Source organism: Empidonax traillii, unplaced genomic scaffold (assembly GCF_003031625.1).
Source record: "Empidonax traillii isolate 1590-97213 ecotype Southwest subspecies unplaced genomic scaffold, ASM303162v1 scaffold15:size5535645, whole genome shotgun sequence".
In the NCBI taxonomy this organism is placed as follows: Eukaryota; Metazoa; Chordata; class Aves; order Passeriformes; family Tyrannidae; genus Empidonax; species Empidonax traillii.
This window is the reverse complement of record NW_020955208.1, coordinates 4,762,765-4,782,660: the sequence shown is the minus strand read 5'-3', so window position 1 is coordinate 4,782,660 and position 19,896 is coordinate 4,762,765. Positions and strand designations below refer to the sequence as shown.

Genomic DNA, 19,896 nt, shown 5'->3' with positions numbered 1-19,896 from the left:
AGAGCACACCTGCTTTTCTGTTCATTAACGTTGCAAAGTAATATGCAGCTACTCTGGAAAATTCTTGCTGTACTGGGAAGTAATTTTAAAGAGGACTTTCCATAAATTCCCCGGGCATACTCTGTGTTATCAGGAGTCACTGGGCAATATATGAAAATCCCTAAGCCCTAAATGCAGGGATAAACCTGCCAGTCCCTGCTCCTGAAACAAGGCTGTCAATAAAGATGTGATACACAGGGGCTTTTAAAAAACTGATTTCCTGTGATACAGAATTAAATGTGCTATAATGAGAACTGCAACTTCAGTAAGACCTTAATTATTCTACGTTTAAAAACCAGGCACTTGCCCACAGCTGACTTGATTCAGAGAAGGCAGACCTGAGATCAGTGGCATAGGCAGGGAGGCTACAAACTCTGTTCAGCATCGTGGTTTGCTGTCTTTAAATACATTGAACTTCTTGCCCCGAAAGAATTAAGCACTTTGTACTACTTGAACCCTCTAAACTGAGAGGCAGCAGAAGCAGCAGATTAACATGAGGGTGATTTTTACAAAGGAGTCCGTGACAGCTGCGTGTTGGAGAGCAGTTTGGAGGGAGTTGTTTGTAAACTCACTGGCTTTTGACAGTCTTGTTTTCCCCTCCTGTACTGGAGCTCTGAGATAGCTCAGGGCTGGTGGCTCTGCAGTGTCAGCTTCAAAAGGGAACATCTACACACCGTATTACGAAAGAAACAGCCAGGAGCCTTGAAAGACAAACCTTTTTTATTGCTCTTCACTAGCTTTTATGGGCCTCGAGGAAAACAATTTAAAAAACAATCCTCAAATTCTATCCCAAGGATGACTAGCTCACTACATAAAAAGTATCCTTAACTTTCTTTTAATAAAAAAATCCCAACACCAAACAAGACTCGAACAAGAGGAGAGTGACTGAAGAAATGGGCTGCTCAAGCAGCCAGTACAGATCCAGCTGTCCCATAAAGCAGATGGGACAGCATTAGACTGCAGGTCAAGGTCCTTAAACTGTGTGCTGGGTTTAGTTTGTCATTCATTCCCTCGACGACTCTTTTTGTGACTTTTCTTAGATCTGAAACAGAAAAAAAGCTCTCTGACACAGTACCAGTAATTCATAGACCAAGGTGAGTCTTAGCAGTAAGGGGTGTTTCCTGCAGTCAGATATGGATGGTGTGACTTTACAACACTGAGAGAAGCACTCAGTGAAATAGTAGATCTCCAACACTATATAAAGCCACCTTCAATCTCCAAGATTAAATGACAAGGAAGAGCTGCTACAGCAATACAGATACCCTTAAGAAATAGGTGAAGCCTTTACCTTTCAGGTGATTTGGAATGACTTCTGTGTCTGTGACTTCGGTGATGCCCTGTGAAATAAAAAGGTACAGTTACTTCCACAGACCCCAGAATTCTTTTTTGTTTGCCAGTTCAATCTGCTCCTAGTGACCAAGTGTGCTGGATAATGGCAGAACCACCCTAGCCTTAATTAGGCACTCAAATGAACCTCGTGGCAGTCATCTGAAAACTTGCTCAAGGCAATTTTACTTGCACTAAAGGACTTCTCCAGCTGTGTTTTCATGTAACCAGCACTTTTGTCAGCCAGATTAAACACTGATGCTGGTGACATAGATCTTTCTTGCAGTGGATATTCTGCTGATAAAGACTTGCTAGAGTTAATCTGCAGGTGACAGAAATACCTGGAGATTTCGATCTGGATCTGTGGCGCCTTTCCCTGGACCTGCTGCGGTGCCGTCTCGGGCTTTTACTGCGATGCCTCTCCCGGCGCGGTGATGGGCTGAGAGAGAGACGCTTGTGAGAGAGCTGGACTAAAAATGCGCACGTTCTAAGACTAAATAACAGAATAAAACTCTACCTTCTTCTCTTTGGAGAGCGACTTCGCCTGCAATAGGGGGAGGAAAGCAAAAATTACAAAAAATCATGAACAGAACCAGCTGTTTCATTTCCCTCATCCTCCAGCAACAGCACCAGGGCTTCCCCTACCCCTCTCAGTGTGTGCTTGGCCTGCTGCACAAGGACCTGCTTCTGGACTGGCCCCTGCAGTGAGCAAGGGAGGTTAGTGCTGAGTTTTTCCTGGCTTATTGTCAGTAAGAGGAATTACCAGGATTTTCTCTGCAACCTTAGGCATACCTGAAAACAAAGCACTTGTTTCTCCTTAACATCCTCACTGCATTGTCAAATTCAGCTAAAGTTGGCCAGCAAGTTCAGGAGTTACTGAAGGACTGGAGAAACGGGCAGAGGAGTTGAGTGGCCGTGCACTGCAACTCCTTACTTTAACAAGTGGCTAAAGGAACTGGCATGTGTGAGAGGTTCTGGCTGAACTGCCACCTTCACCTCTGTGCTCCAGCCACCTGCAGCAGAACAGGTGAAAAGACTGCTCAGGAAGGGTCACGTCACCTCCTTGGGGACCTGCTCCGGCTGCGCCTGTACCGCACCACGGGGGATCGGCGGGGTTTGTCCAGGTCTCTGTATCCCCGGCGCCGGTGGTCGGGAGATGGTATTCGCTCCAGCTGGAAACAAGGAGGGGGCAGGTTCTCTAAGCCTTGTTTCATCAAGGTTTTTAGCTATCAGTAAATATTTCTGAACAATTAATGTAAGTTACAAAAGTCATGCAGTCAAGCTTCCCCATCCTCAGGTATCTCATGTGAGTGGGTTCTGCCTAAACCTGCCCACTGGAGATTAAAACAGCCACTTCTCATACTGCTGATTCTGAAGAACTACAGCAGCAGTGACTGTGATGGTCATAATTTTCATCATCACCTTCAGCTCTTTCCATTACACATATACGTAAAACAATTTACCTGAAATATATTTAACACAGAACAGATGCAGATTTGTGAAGTTCAGGAGACAGAAAAGCTTAACAAACACAGAGCACTCAAGAACTGCTTCAGGATCTAACAAATCCTCACAAGCTGCTTAGATGAAAATATTTTATGGGGGGAGGCAAGAGTTGCCAGCAGCCTCCTGGTGCCTCCCCTCAAATATATTGTAGACCATAAAGTGTTCTAAAGCGGTTCAGCTTTTACTATCCCTTCCCAAAATAGTTCACCGACCTTTTCATCTTCCTCTTCTTCCTCCTCACTAGATTCTACATCATCCATGTCTTCTTCCAGAGCACTAACACGAGGCTCAAGCTGCTCAGCTTCTTCCAGAACATACCGTTTCTAGGAGAAATGGCAGCTTTACCCAACATAACCCAAATAAGAACAAACACCTGAGGAGGCATCCAGAGCTTAGACAACAAGCCAGTAGCTGATACAGCTCCTGAACCTGATGCAGTTAAGAATTCCATAACCATCTACTTTCCCCAACCTGCAAGCGAGGCAGAATGATATCGCACACACGTTCCTCATGGAGCAGCTCGTCAATGAACTCATCCACGTGCATCAGCTCAAATTCTGCAGGTGAGAAACAGCATTTAAGAGACAAGATTAGTGGCTAGAGTAAAGATGAAACACTCCAGTGGGCTGCTTATGCCACAGTTGTTTAGGTTTATATTGCTAAACAGAACATTTACTTTTATTGAGCGTGATAGTTGAACAAAAGAGTTACTAAGAAACCACAGCTAAGCAGGAGTTCTTACCCCCATTTCTGTTCTGACTCTTTATTTTTCTGTAGTCATTATACAGAGGTTCCAGGTACTTGTAGCAGTCGATAGCAGTGCCTGTCAGCCTCATGTACAGCGCTCCAAGCATTCGGACATACCTGGAAAGGAAACCTCCTCATGGACCTGGGATTTTTGCACAGGTAGCAGCTGGGACAAGAGAGGAGTTTTCCCCATAAGTTTGTGAGGAGAATCAGTACACTAAATAGAATACACAGCCATTTAGATTTCCTCCTTCACATGTTCAAGTTTATGAAAAAGAAATATAGTCAAGTATATATATATACATATATATATGTATATATATATATATATATGCATAATGTCTGTATGGGTGTATCATCAATAAAGCCAAAGAAAAATTAGGTTAACATGGCTCCCTGTGTACCTTGTTCCAAATAGTTCAGGCAGAGGTTTATTACCACGAAAAGCACATACCACGAGTGCAAGCCACTCAAAACACAAATGACAAGGAGAGCAGTTTCAAAGGCAAGAGAAAACACTTGGGTTTGAGTAAGTTTATCAGGGCCCAATGAGAGCTAAACCCTGCACTGAGGCATCCCCGGCTGTTTTGGACAGATACTCATTACACCACCAGAAAACGGGAAAAATCGTGCTACAACTTACTTGAAGTCCTCGTTTTTTATGAACTCCACGATGATGTCCTTCTCGGGCTGGATCTGCAGCATCTTCAGCGTCAGGCACAAGAAGGGCGTGGGCTTGATGTTCCCTCCATAGACCCCCCCCACGTACTTCAACTCCATGGCCTTGTCCACCACCAGCTCGGCTGCGACAGGGACGGGACAGGCCGTCAGCAGCAGCTCCCGCCGGGCCCCCCGGCCCGCCCCGGCCCGCCCGCCATACCCGTGAGGCCGAAACACTCCTCCTTCCAGTACTTGGACTCGTAGATGCGCGTGCGGATGATCTTCTCCACCAAGTACTGCGGGTTGGTGCCGTGGATGCTGTGCGCGTCCTTCACCGTGCGGTTGGCCATGTTCGCGGCCGCACAGCCCCGCTGCCAAGCCCGCTGCCGGCCCCGAGCTCAGCCGCGCACTCTGAACCCCCTCCCGAGAGGGGCTCAGGCACCTTCCGCCTCCGGGGCGCGGCCACCGCCCGCCATCTTGCCTGCGGGCAGCCCAACACAAACATGGCGCCCGCCCCGCCCCTCCCGTGTGCGCGCGCGCGCGGCCGGGGGGCGGAGCTGCCCGCACGTTTGGCGCGAAGTTCTATCGTGGCGCTCGCGGGAGTCGCGGAGGGGTCGCGGTGAGTTGGGATTGTGAGGGGACAGAGAGGGGACAGGGAGGGGGACATGTTTCCCGCGCGGGTCACCGCGCACCGGGACGGGCTGCTCGAGGAGCGTGGGGAGTCTTCCTCGCTGGAGGTATCCCAGAGCAGATCTGAACGCGGTCCTGTGCGACGTGCTCTGGGATGACCCTGCTGGAACAGGGAGGTGGGATCGGATGAGTGACTGTGGTCTCTTCCAGTCTTACCCGTTCTGTGAGGGGGTCTGGCGGATTTGGGGCTCTGTGAGGGCGGAGGGCGGGTTTGGGGCTCTGTGAGGGCGGAGGGCGGGTTAGCGGTTCTAGGGTAGTGGGTGTCCGAGGGGGCGGACACTGTCCCTGTGCCGCCATGCGCCGCCCGCAGCGAGCACGGCCCTTCCTGAGGCAGCGCTCCCCCTCCGAGAAGCGACAGGCTGGGGCGGGCGGGAGGTGATCGGCACTGAGGGCCTTGCCCTGAGTTTCCAAGGAAAATTCTTACTTAGAAAAAAGGAATTGAACAAACTAACCCAACCCGATCGCAGTGAGGTGTGGAAAACAAGCCAAGGTTCAGTCTCCGGAGGGCGCAGCCCGCCCTGCCATGGCGGCGAGGGAATTGAATAGGAATTGAATAAAAATTCACTACTAAATATCTTCCTTTTTTCCTCCTCCCTCGGGGAAGGGTGTCTGGAGGCTTTGGGGAACGTGGTCTTCTCCGAGCGAACCCCCACGTTCTTCGTACACACCGAAAGAGTTTGTGGCGTTTCTATGTATCATTCCATCTTGCCTTCTTTTGTTTTTAAAGAATATATTTTTTAAGGTGTTTGCTTATTTCTTTCAGCTTCTCGTTGGGAATCATGAACACCCGGCAGCAAAGCAAACTTATCTACTCCTGGTATGGAAAACCCATGAGCTCAGACAGAAAGCTGAGGACTTCCCAGTACAAGTAAATAACACTTATTTCTGTCTTGCTCAGGGAAATTTAATCAATGAACACCTTTCTGACATCGTTTAGGTTAATGTGGCAGGCACTGAGAATATGAGTAAGATTTTGAGCATTTTGTTGTGACACTGTAAAAATATAACCAAAACATTTACAAAGCGCTTGAATTATAAATTGCGTAATGTAGAACGAAAAGCATTTAACTATATCTAAGTGTCAGCTGTCTAGCTGAAATATATCTGAAAGCTAATCAGGGAACTAAACTGTAAGCTTTTCAAAAAGGGGTGTAACTGGCTGTAAAGCTGATGGGCCATCAAGTTTAATGATATGTGAATTGGGAAGAGTGTGCACTTCTGATAATCTGCCTGTCTATCCCTCTCTAGGGGGATCATTATCACCTCAGAAAGCAGCAGAACAGAAACCTGTATACAACTTGGGGACTTTGTTCTAGTAGAAGGGGTGAATGCAGATCGGCCTTATGTAGCACAACTCCTGGATTTGTATGAAGATGGTAAGAGAAATAACAATTTACCTTCTATCTGAGAAAAAAAATGTTTTAAGGTTACCTTTTCGTGGGGATGTAGTTAGCATTAACACTGTATCACTGGCCTAATTTATTAAGAAAATTAAGCTTTGGTAATTGTTGCATCTGTATTCACATGCTCCCCAAATATTTGGGACCGATGGCTAATTTCAGCAAAGTTTGATACAGAAGTGGAGAGTTTAAGGACATTATATTTTTACAGTCTTTTTGCTTAGTTGTTTAATTTGAAAGAATTGGTCCTTGAGGAAGACAGTGTGAGTTCATGCTTTATTTAGAGATTGGAGAATCCAAATGGAGCAAGAGCATTGCAGCCCTGAAAGACAGATCTGAGATATCAGGCAGTTTAACAAAAAAAAATACAGGGCTGAGCAAACGGGGTTTGTTACTTCTGTCCCTTCTAGAACTACTTTTTTTATTCCTAGATATGAAAAGATACATCATGGGAGGGGAGTGATACAAAGGTTGTGTCTGAATCTGGGAGCTCCTCGCTGGCTATGTCTGATTTCTTTGAACAGCTTTTGTTCTTTTTGTGCCATCATAATAATGCTTTGAGGTTTCCTAATTTTCTTTGCCTTTTTTAAAAACATAAATACACATCACCCCAGCTTATTTATTTACTAACGGACATTTATTGCAACATAAGTGAAGATTCTTTTCATTCTGGAACGAAACACTTGGAACTCCCCTGAAAACAAGATTTTTCTTTTGTTATGTATCGTTGACAAGGTACTGGTTGGTTAGGCAGTGAAAAAAATGTGTCCAGCCTCTGAAAGTACAGTGGCACTACAAACAACGTTCTGAAATGTCTCAGTTCTTCTTTTATACCACTGCTTTTCGTTAGTGGAGTTTGAGGAGATCACATGAATGCAAATGAGGAACCTCTTCGTTTGTGATAGTGAACTGGTGGTCTGGATCTGGTCTCCCAGTATTTTGTGGTTGAGACCCTATGTAAGTGTTACCTTAGTTTTTATAAGTCTCAACTCAAACATTGATTTAGCTTAGAAAATGGGAATTGCAATCTCTTACCAGATGCTTTCTCAGCAGGAAGGATTTCTATCCTTGATGGCATTTTGGTTGAAGTCATCAAGGTCTGGCCCTAACTATTTACAATAAAATTCTTCACGTTCACTGACCTCTTCTCATTGTTCCAGGTGCTCAGCACAAACGTGCAGTTGTGCAGTGGTTCTGCCATATTGGAGAGATACCTCAGAACAAAAGGAAGCTGCTTAAAAGAGAGGTTTCTCCCCAGGAGGTGTTTTTCGACCAAGTTCTTGGCTATGACACTGATATAGATGCCCAGACCATCATTAAAAGCATCATGGTATGTACTGGAACCCCTCTGCACAGAGAGAGAAACAGGAACAGTCCTCTAGTGCAATAAACTTATGCTGGTGTAAATGTAGGTTGAAGGTGATGCTTTATATAGTGAAGGATTGCATGAGTTACAATAATAAGATCTGTGAATAGAAAATAGCTGAATACTGATGTAAGTGTTAATGTATGTGTGCTTTGGTATTTTCTGTGTTTGCAGGTAATACCACTATATCCAGGGGAGGAACTACCTATTACACTGAACAAGGAACAAACTTTCTATGTAAAACAGTCTTGGGATGGGAAATGCTTTAAGGCTTTGTCCCCAGACACATTCTCTAAGCTGAAAGCCAAGAAGAAAAAAGACTGCACCCTGGACTCATCACAACCATTTATTCCTTCAGACACCCTCACACCCCTGAAAAAAGAGAGAGAGAGTGTTGTTAGGAGTGCCACAAAACCCAAAAGTGCTGAGCTGGGAATCCAGTCAAAACATTCTGCTTCCAAGTCCTCCCTCTCTAAGGAGAGGCAGTCACAGAGAGCGGCCAATGACATCAAAACCCCCCCAGCACGGAAGAAGTTGGAGTTAAGCAGTATGTACATGGCAATAGTCCTTCCTTTTGGAGTTCTGAATGTAGCATGTCCTGTGCCTCTCCAGTTTGGGGAGTTCAAACAGTGCTAACATTCAACAGCAGTATTTATTAGCTGTCTTGTTCAGTCTTTGGGACCAGCCCAAGCCTTTTGGGCACTTCAGTTGTCTGTCTTGTCTGTTATTTTGAGCAACTTTTGTAACTGACAATTCTAAATTAAAGTGCTTGTTTACTGAAGTGCCCAGCTTGGCCTCAGAACGTCCCCCTCTCTTTAATCTTCTGCCTACTGATGAGCTAAAATGTTTCCACTGAGCTGATTGATGAGCACATTTGATCCTATGAAACATGCAATATTTTCAACTTGCAACCGCAGTTAAGTTGTAAGTGATGGAGGTGGGTTAGAAAACAACAAATATGTCTGTCTTCTATTTAATCATTTTTTATAGGAAGTGCATGCCTTCTACTGATCCAGTTCCTTGTTCCTGGAGTGAAATGCCCATCTCCTTCAAATAACAGCCAGTTGTACCGTGCCTTCTGAAAGTTAACCAAAGCAGCCATACTGAAGCCTGACAAAAGTTCATTTTGCTCTTGATTTCCAGGTCCCACAAGATCCAAAGGCAGGCTCCTGGGCAGTGAAGTTCTGGGCCTTCTGGACGATGATGCTGATGCCGTAGCACCGTTAGAATCAGCAGCTACTAAACGAAAAGTGACGTTCACCAGTGACGTTTTAGGCCCACCACCAAAGGTCCCTTGCAGCAGCGACAAATCCAGGGCTGGATCTGACACTGCAGAGCCCTGTCAGACGTTCAATGACACAATTCGATTGTCCCCCTACACCAAGGCCAAGGACTGGAGTGAGAAAGCCAAGAACCTTCCCATGGAAGATGCCCCCATATCGTAAGTGTCGTTATTTGTCTGTGGGATTGCCATTTGTGTGTCGTTCTCATCAAATACATTTGTGAAAGACTTCTGGACATAAGTCATTTTCCTCCTTTCCAAGAGTGAAGATGCTGATGTGACAGTGGAATTTGCACTTTTTTTTTTTTTTTTTTTTTTTTTTTTTTTTTGTCACTTATTATATAACATAAAAATGTTTACCTTTCACTGATAAGGTAGTGGCATTTCAGCTGTATTTATAGATCTAAAAAAATCTCCAAGAACTGTCAACAAATAATTAAAGCATCTGGAATTCATCTCATCGTGTCCTTCCAACTAGTAGGAAAGTTTTGTACTAACAAATATTTTAGTGGTATGGAGGAGAAGCACCCAAGACGACATCCAAGGAATATCAAAACACAAGGAGAAAAATATATTCATAAGGGCAGATCAAAGAGAGGCCCAAAGGAAATAGTTTTTGTCTTCTCTTTCTCTTAGAAAAGAATAGGCAAAAACCCCACCTCTAAACCAAATAAAACCACAACTGTTTTGAGCCTCTGTCCCTTCAGTTTGGCAGTGCTATATTTGCAAAGTATAGCAAATATTTTTTAGATGTTTTGGTTTTTTTCTTGGCAAAGACATATTGAAGAGACAGTGCAAGAGGGGGGAAACTGCTGCCGTGCCATAGCCAATCTGTTAATGACAAATAAGAATTCATGCTGGATCGGCAGCCATAACAATCGAGCCTGGAGTTTGAAAGGCCTTCTGTGTGTCTTTACAAGTGCAACACAGCTTTGTGTTCTTTTCTTTGCAGTTTGGTTGGACATCAGAAAGGGGGCACTCAGAGCCCTGTGCTGACCCCTCGCTCTCGCAGAACGTGTGCCCAGAGAACGAGTGCTCTCATTGCACAGCACATCAGGTAAGCTTTGCATCCCTGGTACCTTGTTCAGGTGGCTGCTGATGGCTTGAAGGCTCGAGAGTTTGTCTGGCATGACATTGAAATGCAAATGGTTCTATGAGTGCAGCTTAATTGCAGTGTGAGTAAAAACTGTCTAATCTTCAGAAACATAAGGCTGACTCACGGTGTTCTTCAGAAATATGACTTCCTCTAAACCTCCAAACTGTTAAATAGCCATGGAAAATGAGCAGCTCAAGTGGAAAACACTTTGGTTTGCTGATTATGAGAACTGCAGAAAAAGCTGAAAATGTACAAATGAGGCTTTGTAGTGTTTAGATTTGTGTGTATTTTTTTAATTTCCGTTTCTTACAGCGTGTTGAACCAGCAAGGTGATCTGTCCAGCTCTGACAGTTCTTACTCTTCGAGTAGTGAGGAAGAGGAGGAGGATGATGTGCCCTGTACACCAGAAAAGAAAACTAAATCAAGCAGAACATTCAGCACCCCAACATCTTCTAGCAAGTCTTCAGTTCACACTCCTGCAAAGACCCCAAAGAAAACTGTAAGGTTCCATCTGAAAGAGCTATTTTTGTTATTTCTGAGCCAGTTATTTGAATGCTTGATGCCTGTGTACCAGAGTTAAGTATTTGAACTCCTTAGCTTTTAATGAAGCATTATTTGGATTAATTTAATCTTTGATGTGAGTAGGTTATGCAAGTGTATAAACCACTTGCACATTGTGACAGTGTTGACAATAAAATGTCTAACAGAGAAAACCTACTGTAACGAGGTTGCAGGCACAGCACAGAAGAATAATTAAGATGCTGTATGGCTTCTGTTTGAACAGTGAAGTTCAGATAGATCAGTTTCTGTTTGCCTGCCCTCTCTTGTAAACCAGATCACTTTGTAACACAGCGCTTCAGAAAAGCATTAACAACTTGAAAATTCTTCAGGCAGTTAAAAGCTGTAAATGCTTTGTCAGCACCCCCTGACTCTTTCTCTGTCCATCTTGTGCTCTGGCATCCCTGGGTAGTTTGTGCTTGGGAAACTCTCAGGAATCATTAATCTCCCACAGACATTGCTGCATGTAGGAAATCTGTTTGAGGTTGTGATTTTCCTTTGCAGCCTTTACCAGGAACACCCAAGACTCCCCGGAATGCCACTCCCGAAATTCCCAGGCGCAGCAATGCGGCCCAGAAACCAGCCAGTGTACTGGAAGAAGCCAGATTAAGGTAACTTGTGCTCAGGGGAGGAAATCATCTTTATTTGTGTTAGGTATGCACAGCAGTAGCTGTGCTGGAGTAGGGAATGTCCTCTTTACCTTATTGAATAAAATTGGTAAAAATGCCTGATGTGAGAAGAGCCCCTAATAATTTACAACACAGTATTAGATTTACAAATACTAGTCATATTCACAGTGCTACTTTTACAATCTCAAGTGATTTTAACCTGTCTTATCAGCTTTAGATTGTGAAGGTACACTGTTTGTCTCTTCTTTGTGTCTGAAAAAGCTTTACAGGTATCACTGTAGATCTTCACAGTGGGGGGGAAAAAAGGCATTAGGGATCGACCATATCTTTCAAACTGGGTTTTAAACTCAGTTTTCTATAAGCAGTCTCCCCTGTTTTATCCTACCTCTGCACTGACTTACAAATAGTTTGTGAATTAAAACAGCTAGATCCTTATTGCTGCATAAATTAAAAACACACAGAGAAACCAGGCTGTTTCTTTTGAGATACCTGACATTGATGTTCAGACTTGGGTTATGTAAAAGAGATTTGGAAGACTCCACACCTGGCTGTTTGTTTTATCAGTGGGCCCTTCAGGTAGAACTGTCATTTTAATTTTCTTTTTCTTTTTGAATCAAAAGGCTGCATGTTTCTGCTGTCCCAGAGTCTCTGCCTTGCCGGGAGGAAGAATTTCAGGATATCTACAACTTTGTGGAAAGTAAACTCATTGATGGTACAGGAGGGTGAGTTTGGGAGACTGTAACCAACCTACCTATGACATAAAAGCAGTCAGACAACACACACTGCTTTTACTTAAAAAGTCATCATTGTTTAAAGTTCCTAATTGAATTTTTCTGGTCCTTAAGAAGAAAGAGAAATAATGTGGGCTTCTTTATTGCACAGATTCAAATTAAAGACCAAAATATAACTAGTCAGTTTTAGATGTCTGGGGAACCATTTATTTATTTTTTTAAAAAAGAGGTAAATTACATCTATAAAGTATTTTAGGTCGTTAGTTGCTTCAGGAATAATAAAACCCCTCATGATCCTCCGGTGCGTTACATGTTCCAGTTTGCTGAAACATTGGGAATTGCCTGCAGTGACAGAGGAGTACTCAAGGCTCGTGTCAGAGGCCAGGAATTCCAGCTCTTTCATGCCAGGAGTGTTCCCCTTTTGCTCAGGCTGCTGTTCTCCCGCTGTAGGTGCATGTACATCTCTGGGGTGCCTGGAACGGGTAAAACTGCCACCGTGCACGAGGTGATCCGCTGCCTTCAGCAGGCTGCAGAAAAGGATGAGCTGCCGTCCTTCCAGCTGGTGGAGATCAATGGCATGAAGCTCACAGACCCTCACCAAGCTTATGTGCAGATCCTAGAGGTAGGTGAACAGAAAAATCTAAAGCAGCTTATTTTTATAAATTTTCCTATTTTGTAGTTTTTCTTTCATGTGTGGGCTTGAACAGCCACTAAGATGACAACTCTGCAAGTCAGTGTAGCAGTAGAATAATGACTAAGGAGGTCTTAATGGTTAATTGATCTGCCATAATAGCAATCCACCTACAGAAGGACTGTCCGTCAACAAAAGTGTGTTTCTGATATCCATAACAAACCAGTCTGCAGTGTCCATGTAGGGCTACTGACTGTGCTTATGTCATATGGGTGGGAATTAACCTTCTGAGGCCTGGATTGAGATCACCCAAGAGGCATTAGACAGTAACTGCTCAAGAGTCTGTCAGTCTAGGCTAACTTCAAGTAAGTGATCTGGAAATGAAATGATTTCCTGAAGCATCTGTTCCATTTTCATATAAACTTCTGCTCCATTTATTTAAGTTTGACATCTTTCTGAGCAATTAGTGGCATAGTGTTCTAATATCCCTCTCCTCATAGCTGGGAGTTAAATTACCATATGTGCATCCTTTCCTTTAGACCAGCATAGTTTCTTGCAGAGGGATTTATTGAGGCCAGGTCACAGTGAAAGGCTTCCTGACAATTACCTTATCTCATGGTGGTGTTAATGTATTTTAACATCCTTTCTTCCTATCTCAGTCAGCATCAGATTTTAAAATTAATAAGGAATAGGCATTTGGAAGTGAAAGCTGTTGCCTCCCACAGGTCCTGAACTCTAACCAAGCCCAGTTAAATATCCTTCAGGGGAGTCCATGGTCACATGAACCACTTATTTCTCCCTTTCCTCAGCCCTTATCCCAGTACCCTGGCCAAGAGCCAGGCTGCTGCTGCTGCTGCTGCTTCATCTCTTGCTGCAGGTCAGTCTTGACCTCCAGTTTGCTGATGTTTCTTTGCATGACTGAAACAAATCCTGTAGTGTTCTCTTCTGCAGTTGCCTCCCTGGCAGATGGAAATGTAAAGAGAAGGTACAGGCACAGGAAGCCCTTGACAGATGATAGGGATAAGGTTAAAGACAAGGTCTAGTTCCACCACAACAAACAGAACTCTTTGTGGGGTATTGGATACAGAGTTCTAGAGCTGTAGATCAGGGTTCTCTGGGATCCAACTGCTTTGTATGACAGATTCAGACCATCCTGACTGAACTGGAAACACGATACAAGTACAGATTATACATTATTGGCATGCTCTGACCTGTTTAATAGTTGTGAAATCTCAGGTCAGTTTATAAGGGATTCTAGAAAAGAAATACAATTTTCAAATGCAATTTCCATTTTGCTTTGTGGCTTGACTCTGAACTGATGAATAATTAATTCACATATATAGTGTAATTTTGACATGTCATGCTTTAAATTCTGGATATCTTTGGACCTGCAAGAGAAGACGTCAGCTCATCTGTTCTGCTACATAGATTGTTGCAGAAGGTATTGAAGGTGTTTTTTTAGCTTGGAGTGGAATAAGTTTAGTTCTAGATCCTGCTAATGATTCATGAATAATTTAATGGGAGTCCAAGATTACTGAAGTCAGGCAGTTCTTGTCAGCTGACTTAGGTTTTCAGTAGGTGTGTGTGTTCAGAGACACCCTTGAGATATGCTGGGTTTGGAGTTCTCTGAGACTGGGTTCAGGATTCTTTAATGATTTTAAGACAAATTGCAGAAAATTCTAATGGCCTTTCTTTTTAGCTGTGTTATTGTTTTTTTTCTGTTCTCCTTCATGGACAGTTCGTAGTAGACCTGAGTGTCTTAGGAGCCACTTTTTCTGTTTTTTACTCCCCTGTGGAAAAAAAATTCCAGGTGCTTGATGTTGATTGTTAGAGAAAGGTAAAACTGAATAGGAATTAAATGTTGGTGTGATTAACCTGCAGCATTGTTTGATCATTGTCCAGTTACTGACAGGTCAGAAGGTGACAGCAAGCCATGCTGCAGTACTGTTGGCAAAACTGTTCACCACACCTGGGCCCAAGAGGAAAACCACAGTGCTCATAGTGGATGAGGTGAGACAAAAACCCCTGCATGTTCTTCCCTTGAAATATCGTAAGAAAGGAGTTTTTGGAGGATGGAAAAAAAGACAAATTGGACACGTTTTGAGTGTGTCGTATCTCAAAGGAACAGATTTAGGAGAGAGAACACACAAGTAGTTCCTCTTACACAATGAAATTCAGCTTCCTAAAAAGGCTAAGGATCCTTTTGCCATTTTGTTCTCTGCCTTGGATTTCACATCGGTTTTATGTTTTGTTTTGGTCCAAGACATGGAATGAGTAATATCAAGCTCTAAATACCACAGAATTCTGCTGTATTTTGTCTGGAAGCTGCTGATTTTCCAGTGAGAAAACTCCACAGTGAAATAAGTGATATCCAGTTTTGAAATGCCTTGAATGTGCTATGTTCAGTAATAATCAAATGCACTCTTTATTTTTGCTGTAAGCTAATTCAGGTTCTCACGTGCAGGGTCTTTGAATCTTGTGAGATGTAGTATTAGTGTCACAGCAGTGTTTAAAAACTCCAGCTGTTTAATCATTCTACTGTGGCTAATGCTGTTGAAGCATCTATAGGACTGTGCTTTGCCATAAAGAGATTAGAGCCCTAATTCAGAAAATGCAGCCCTATTAGTAAAAGGAGAAAGAAAACACAACAGAGGCAGCTTGTTCAGGATCACGTGAGAAGTGGCAGAGTTAGTTCTCTCAACCCCCCCTCCCCATCAGGTATTGTAAATAAGAGGCTATCCCTTTCCAGTCTGATTGTTGTTGTTGTATCTCTGCAGCTTGATCTGCTGTGGACCCGCAAACAGAACGTGATGTACAACTTGTTTGACTGGCCCACCCAGAAGCACTCCAAGTTAATCATCCTGGCCATTGCCAACACCATGGACCTGCCAGAGAGGATCATGATGAACAGAGTCGCCAGCAGGCTGGTATGTCCCAGCAGTTCTGTTCCTGTGCCCTAAAATGGGAACAAGTTAAACACTGGATGCAATCAAAAGTAATCCAGGCCAAGGGTAGGATTGGTTATATCAGAGGTTGAACAATGGTTTTTATAATTCCCTCTCCAGAGGGCTGATAATGAACACGTAAATCTTGGCAAAGTAAGTTTAGGAGCCTGCTTGCCTAATGAGATGTTATGCTCTGTAAGTACACTGGGTAAGAGTGAATTAATACTGATGTCTTTTTAAATATATAAAGATCTGGATAATCAAATGCTGTGCTTCATGGTTAAGCTGCTTACTCCAGAGCTCAGAAGAATTCTCTTCTGGTTTCCCTGGCTCTTTCCCCTTTAATTCCAGGCACCTCATTACTTCTCTGCCATCATCAGCTGGTGGATCTTGTTGGATCCCATTGCACACAAAGTTGGGTGTGCTCTACACCTGTATTTAATGTTTTCCTGGGTCATTCTTCATCACTGTTCTGAGGAGTGATTTGCAGAAACAGTGCTCTGTGCCTCCATCCTTCTGTGACTCCAAAATAGCTTCCCAGAGTGGGAATTGCTAAACCCACTTCAGATCAGCTGAGTCCACACAGTCACAAGGGAGAAGAATTTTGCATAAGAAATACAAGGCCTCCTGCAGAATGTGAAAGGCAGTGCACCATCTGTAACACAGATTTGTCCTCATCTGAGAGCAGTTCTTATTAGCTTGAGCCATAAGAGGATTTTTAATTCTTGGCTGAAGAATTGCTAACATGAAGTCAATAGTGAGACTGTGTACACTTACACAGATTTGCTAAAGGAGAGATTAATATTTTTTCACAGCTGCTGCTGCTACAGTATTAAAAATTAATGTGTGAAGAGTTGTAATCAAAATAGTTTTGTGCTGGAGGGTCTGATTTGTTTAAAAGTTTTATTAGAGAAATTTAAATTCTAATATCAGCTGTTTTTGCTCCTTGGGCTTTTCAGTAGAGATATCCAGTCAGTGGTCCTCACTGAGTCACAGTGTTGTGAATTTGCACATTCATTGCACAAGTATGATCGATTAAACCACATCACTTGGAGGGAAAGGATGTGAAAAATTGATTGCTCCTACCAGAGAAAGTAAAACTTTACCATACAGGCCATGCTTGAGCAGTCGGGAGTTTTCCAGCACTGCAAACGCTTCTCCCTGTGTTGTGTCATTTACTGCAGGGCCTCACCAGAATGGCCTTCCAGCCCTACACCTACAAACAGTTACAGCACATTATTTCATCCAGACTGAAGGGTGTGAAGGCGTTTGAAGAGGATGCAGTTCAGCTGGTTTCCAGAAAGGTGAGCACACAGCAAACACAGGCTCTTCGTTTCGCTCTTGGTAAGGAGCGGGAGGGCAGAGGGGAGAGTTTTGTAACCGTAGCTGGGCTTGCTTCTGGGGTTGTTTTGTGTATGGGAGACGAGCGGGGCACAAGCAGCAGATCATACATTATTCAGAGTGCTTGCTCAGGAAACATTGCTAAAGCAGTGTCCTTGTTTTTCCCACCCACTTTGTGAAGGCAGCAGTACGTTCTAAGAGCTGGAGGCATGACAGCAAGAGTCGTGATAATGCACAGTGATAAGATGTCAGGTTTCTCCAGTGTTTGGCATAATGTGAGTCATTGGATCTTCTTGAAAAAATAGTATGCCAGTGGCAGTGGAAATATCCATGTTAATCTTCCTTTTCAAGATGCTTAATGCCTTGTCATAATAGATAGTACCTGTTCTGTTTGCAAGTCTTAATACTCAGTTGTACAAAAAATAAATAATGCATTGGGGATCAGCAGCTCCTCAGATTGAGATGTGGGCATTGTTAATGTGGTATGTCAGCAACTATATATTAAATTAATCTATTAAAATTGTCAGAACATCCAACATCATTGTAGGATGAAAAAACCCTAATAATAAATGTGTCAGAAGGAAATCTGTTTTGTTAGGAAGGAACCACCTTTTTGTAGGAAAAATAACAATGATGTAGACTGAATAACTGCAGTGTTTTTATAGTACAATTTTTCTTCAGAAAATCTAGGAATATAAGTTGCAATTAGATTTTCTAAAGGGTTTCTCATTCTTGGCTCTAGCTTAGTTCTAGGACTGTTTGTTACCAGCATCTACTGTGAAAACTAGGCTAGTAGTTTATCTTAGCAAATGTTCATAGGTTAATTAAAATTATAAAGCACAAGTGGAAGGAAATATTTAGTTTCAGAAACTTCAGACACCTAAATATTGTCAGGCACTCCTAAATGTAAAATTCACTATCCCAGATATTCCTTTGAGACCTACTAAAATTATTACTTTACTCTTAAAATCAGTTATATATGAATATGGAAAATATATGAATATGTAAAATATATGTAAAATATATTTAACATATATGAATATGTAAAAACTGGGGAGGTTTTTGGTGTTATGCCCCCAGCTTTCTATGAACCTGAATTGTGGAAAGGCTCTTTATTGATAATTAAATTGGTATCTCTGAAAGCTTTTGGTGTCAAAGTGAACTTCTCACCTTTAATTTTTTTTTTTTTTTTTAACCTCTGACTTCTGTAGTTAAGAAAACTGTTCAGCCTTGAGCTTGTGATGCCCAGATCAGGGTGTGGGGGGGTGATGCCCAGATGAGGCCGTCGGTTTTGGTCACTCAGACTGTTGTTTAGAATCTGGGATTGTATTTAACACACTTCAGAGTGATATTGCTCTTCTGTTGGGTGCTCAGGGGGGTTGGGTTTTGTTTGTCTGCTGATTCTCGCTGAGCTCTTTTGTGAACGCGAGGGAAGTTTTGCTCCAAAGCTGTCCCTGTCCTTCCAGGTCGCAGCGCTGTCCGGCGACGCCCGGCGCTGCCTCGACATCTGCAGGAGGGCCACAGAGATCTGCGAGTTTGCCAAGCAGAAGAGGAGCCCTGAGATAGTTGGGATGGCCCACGTCACCGAGGCCATCGATGAAATGTTCTCATCGCCGTATATAAATGCAATCCGGTACAGTTCTCAGAGGAACCGCTTTGCTTTGTGTCTCCTTCACTGCGCTGTTTTTTCAAAAGCATCTCCTGCGGTGCCAGAGTTGCAGACTGGAATAAAGTGGCTGAAATAAGCTGCCCCTCTGGGGTAGAAAAACAGCCTGCATTTGAGTGTGTTGTTACCAAGCCATTTCCATTCCTGATGTTTCCCAAGTTCTAAACTTCCTAAGCTGATTTTTGTCTGTTTGGTCTTTCCATTCAGGAATGCCTCGTTGCACGAGCAAATCTTTTTGAAAGCGATTTTAGCGGAGTTTCGCAGGGCAGGAGTTGAGGAGGCAACAGTTCAACAGGTATGTTTGTGCTTCAGAGTACTCTTACTTTTTCTCTTAAAAGAGAGAGGTGCTATCAAAATTATTGGACTGAAGTGTAAATGTTTGAATACTTGGGGTTTTAGTCCTAAAATTTGACGGAAGACAACATGATGGCAAGGTAATTCGGGGCATGACTGCCCAGGCCAGGTGTAAAGCCTAAGTTAATGTTACCATCTGGGTTTTTTACTGCTCAGAAAGCTTCAGTCTGCACAGTCCAGGGGAGAAGAGGCAGTAACAGATAAATGATCTAATTAAAAAATAGCAGAAAAGGTAGGTTGCTGTATGTTCTGGGGTTTGGCTGTATTAAAAAGGAAACCATAGCTTGGAATTTTTACTTCCTGCATGAACTGTTAGGACTCTGTCAAGGAACAGCAGCCTGTGCACTTCATGTGAACAGGCTAGAGCCAGTTTTCCCTCTCCTGCCACGGACGTGGAGGGAAGGAAGCTCCTCTTTATCACCTGGGTGTACTCAATTGCAGCAGGATATAAACGTGACCTGTGTCCTTTTCTCTTTTTTCACAGGTGTACCACCAGCACATGGCTCTGTGCAGGATTGAAGGCATGCAGAGGCCCACTGTGTCAGAAATGATGGCCATTTGCTCCAGGCTCGGTGCCTCCAGGCTGCTGCTGTTGGAGGCCAGCAATAAATACCTTCACATGCGGGTGCGGCTGAACCTCAGCCAGGACGATGTCATGTATGCACTCAAGGAGGAATAGGGCAAAAGAGATTTTATCCCTTTTACTGTGTGTCAAGGTTTTAAATATTGCCTATTTTTATTTTTTTTAAACTGTCCATAAAATGGAAATGGCGAAAAGTATTTTTTTAAAATGTTTGATGCACTCTTTTTAATAATAAAGCATTAATTTAAAAGCATTTTAAATACTCTAACTTCCTTTGTTTTTAAAAATATTTTTATGTGCTGGTAACCAGGTCCCCTTTCACCTGAGGTGTATGAGCTTGAAATGG

General features: G+C 43.2%; 2 protein-coding genes across 4 annotated transcripts; one reads left to right on the top strand and one right to left on the bottom strand.

Annotated features, from left to right (window-relative positions):
* Positions 1–741: 741 nt before the first annotated feature.
* Positions 742–4,792, bottom strand: PRPF38A (pre-mRNA processing factor 38A). 2 transcript variants are annotated; one of them, XM_027894492.1, is made up of 10 exons: positions 4,499–4,792; positions 4,262–4,421; positions 3,614–3,735; positions 3,343–3,428; positions 3,084–3,194; positions 2,425–2,537; positions 1,883–1,909; positions 1,707–1,804; positions 1,328–1,376; positions 742–1,081 (listed from the first exon to the last, which is right to left on the bottom strand). In XM_027894492.1, exons 1-10 carry the CDS (start codon positions 4,626–4,628, stop codon positions 1,039–1,041), a joined length of 939 nt encoding a protein of 312 aa, XP_027750293.1. In that variant the 5' UTR covers positions 4,629–4,792; the 3' UTR covers positions 742–1,038. The 2 variants fall into 2 exon arrangements, with proteins under 2 accessions (XP_027750293.1, XP_027750285.1); XM_027894484.1 differs by lacking the exons at positions 742–1,081; positions 1,328–1,376 and having other exon boundaries at positions 1,470–1,804.
* A 65-nt stretch (positions 4,793–4,857) lies between these two features.
* Positions 4,858–19,733, top strand: ORC1 (origin recognition complex subunit 1). 2 transcript variants are annotated; one of them, XM_027894468.1, is made up of 17 exons: positions 4,858–4,897; positions 5,732–5,836; positions 6,217–6,344; positions 7,529–7,698; positions 7,909–8,281; positions 8,878–9,175; positions 9,969–10,073; positions 10,425–10,611; positions 11,175–11,281; positions 11,920–12,021; positions 12,481–12,652; positions 14,564–14,671; positions 15,439–15,588; positions 16,791–16,910; positions 18,414–18,580; positions 18,821–18,908; positions 19,452–19,733. In XM_027894468.1, the coding sequence occupies exons 2-17, from the start codon at positions 5,748–5,750 to the stop codon at positions 19,644–19,646; spliced, it is 2,559 nt and encodes an 852-aa protein (XP_027750269.1). In that variant the 5' UTR covers positions 4,858–4,897; positions 5,732–5,747; the 3' UTR covers positions 19,647–19,733. The 2 variants fall into 2 exon arrangements, with proteins under 2 accessions (XP_027750269.1, XP_027750279.1); XM_027894478.1 differs by lacking the exons at positions 18,821–18,908; positions 19,452–19,733 and adding an exon at positions 17,129–17,222 and having other exon boundaries at positions 18,414–18,518.
* Positions 19,734–19,896: the final 163 nt, after the last annotated feature.

What these genes read in the sequence shown, in the direction of transcription:
- PRPF38A (XM_027894484.1), bottom strand. Translation starts at nt 4,628, where the DNA reads ATGGCCAACCGCACGGTGAAGGACGCGCACAGCATCCACGGCACCAAC. An exon ending in GAGTCAGAACAGAAATGGGG is followed by an intron (nt 3,429 to 3,613) that starts GTAAGAACTCCT and finishes TCTCACCTGCAG; the next exon opens with AATTTGAGCTGATGCACGTG. An exon ending in AAGAAGAGGAAGATGAAAAG is followed by an intron (nt 2,538 to 3,083) that starts GTCGGTGAACTA and finishes CCTTGTTTCCAG; the next exon opens with CTGGAGCGAATACCATCTCC.
- ORC1 (XM_027894468.1), top strand. Translation starts at nt 5,748, where the DNA reads ATGAACACCCGGCAGCAAAGCAAACTTATCTACTCCTGGTATGGAAAA. An exon ending in CTCATTGATGGTACAGGAGG is followed by an intron (nt 12,022 to 12,480) that starts GTGAGTTTGGGA and finishes CTCCCGCTGTAG; the next exon opens with GTGCATGTACATCTCTGGGG. An exon ending in AGGAGGCAACAGTTCAACAG is followed by an intron (nt 18,909 to 19,451) that starts GTATGTTTGTGC and finishes CTTTTTTCACAG; the next exon opens with GTGTACCACCAGCACATGGC.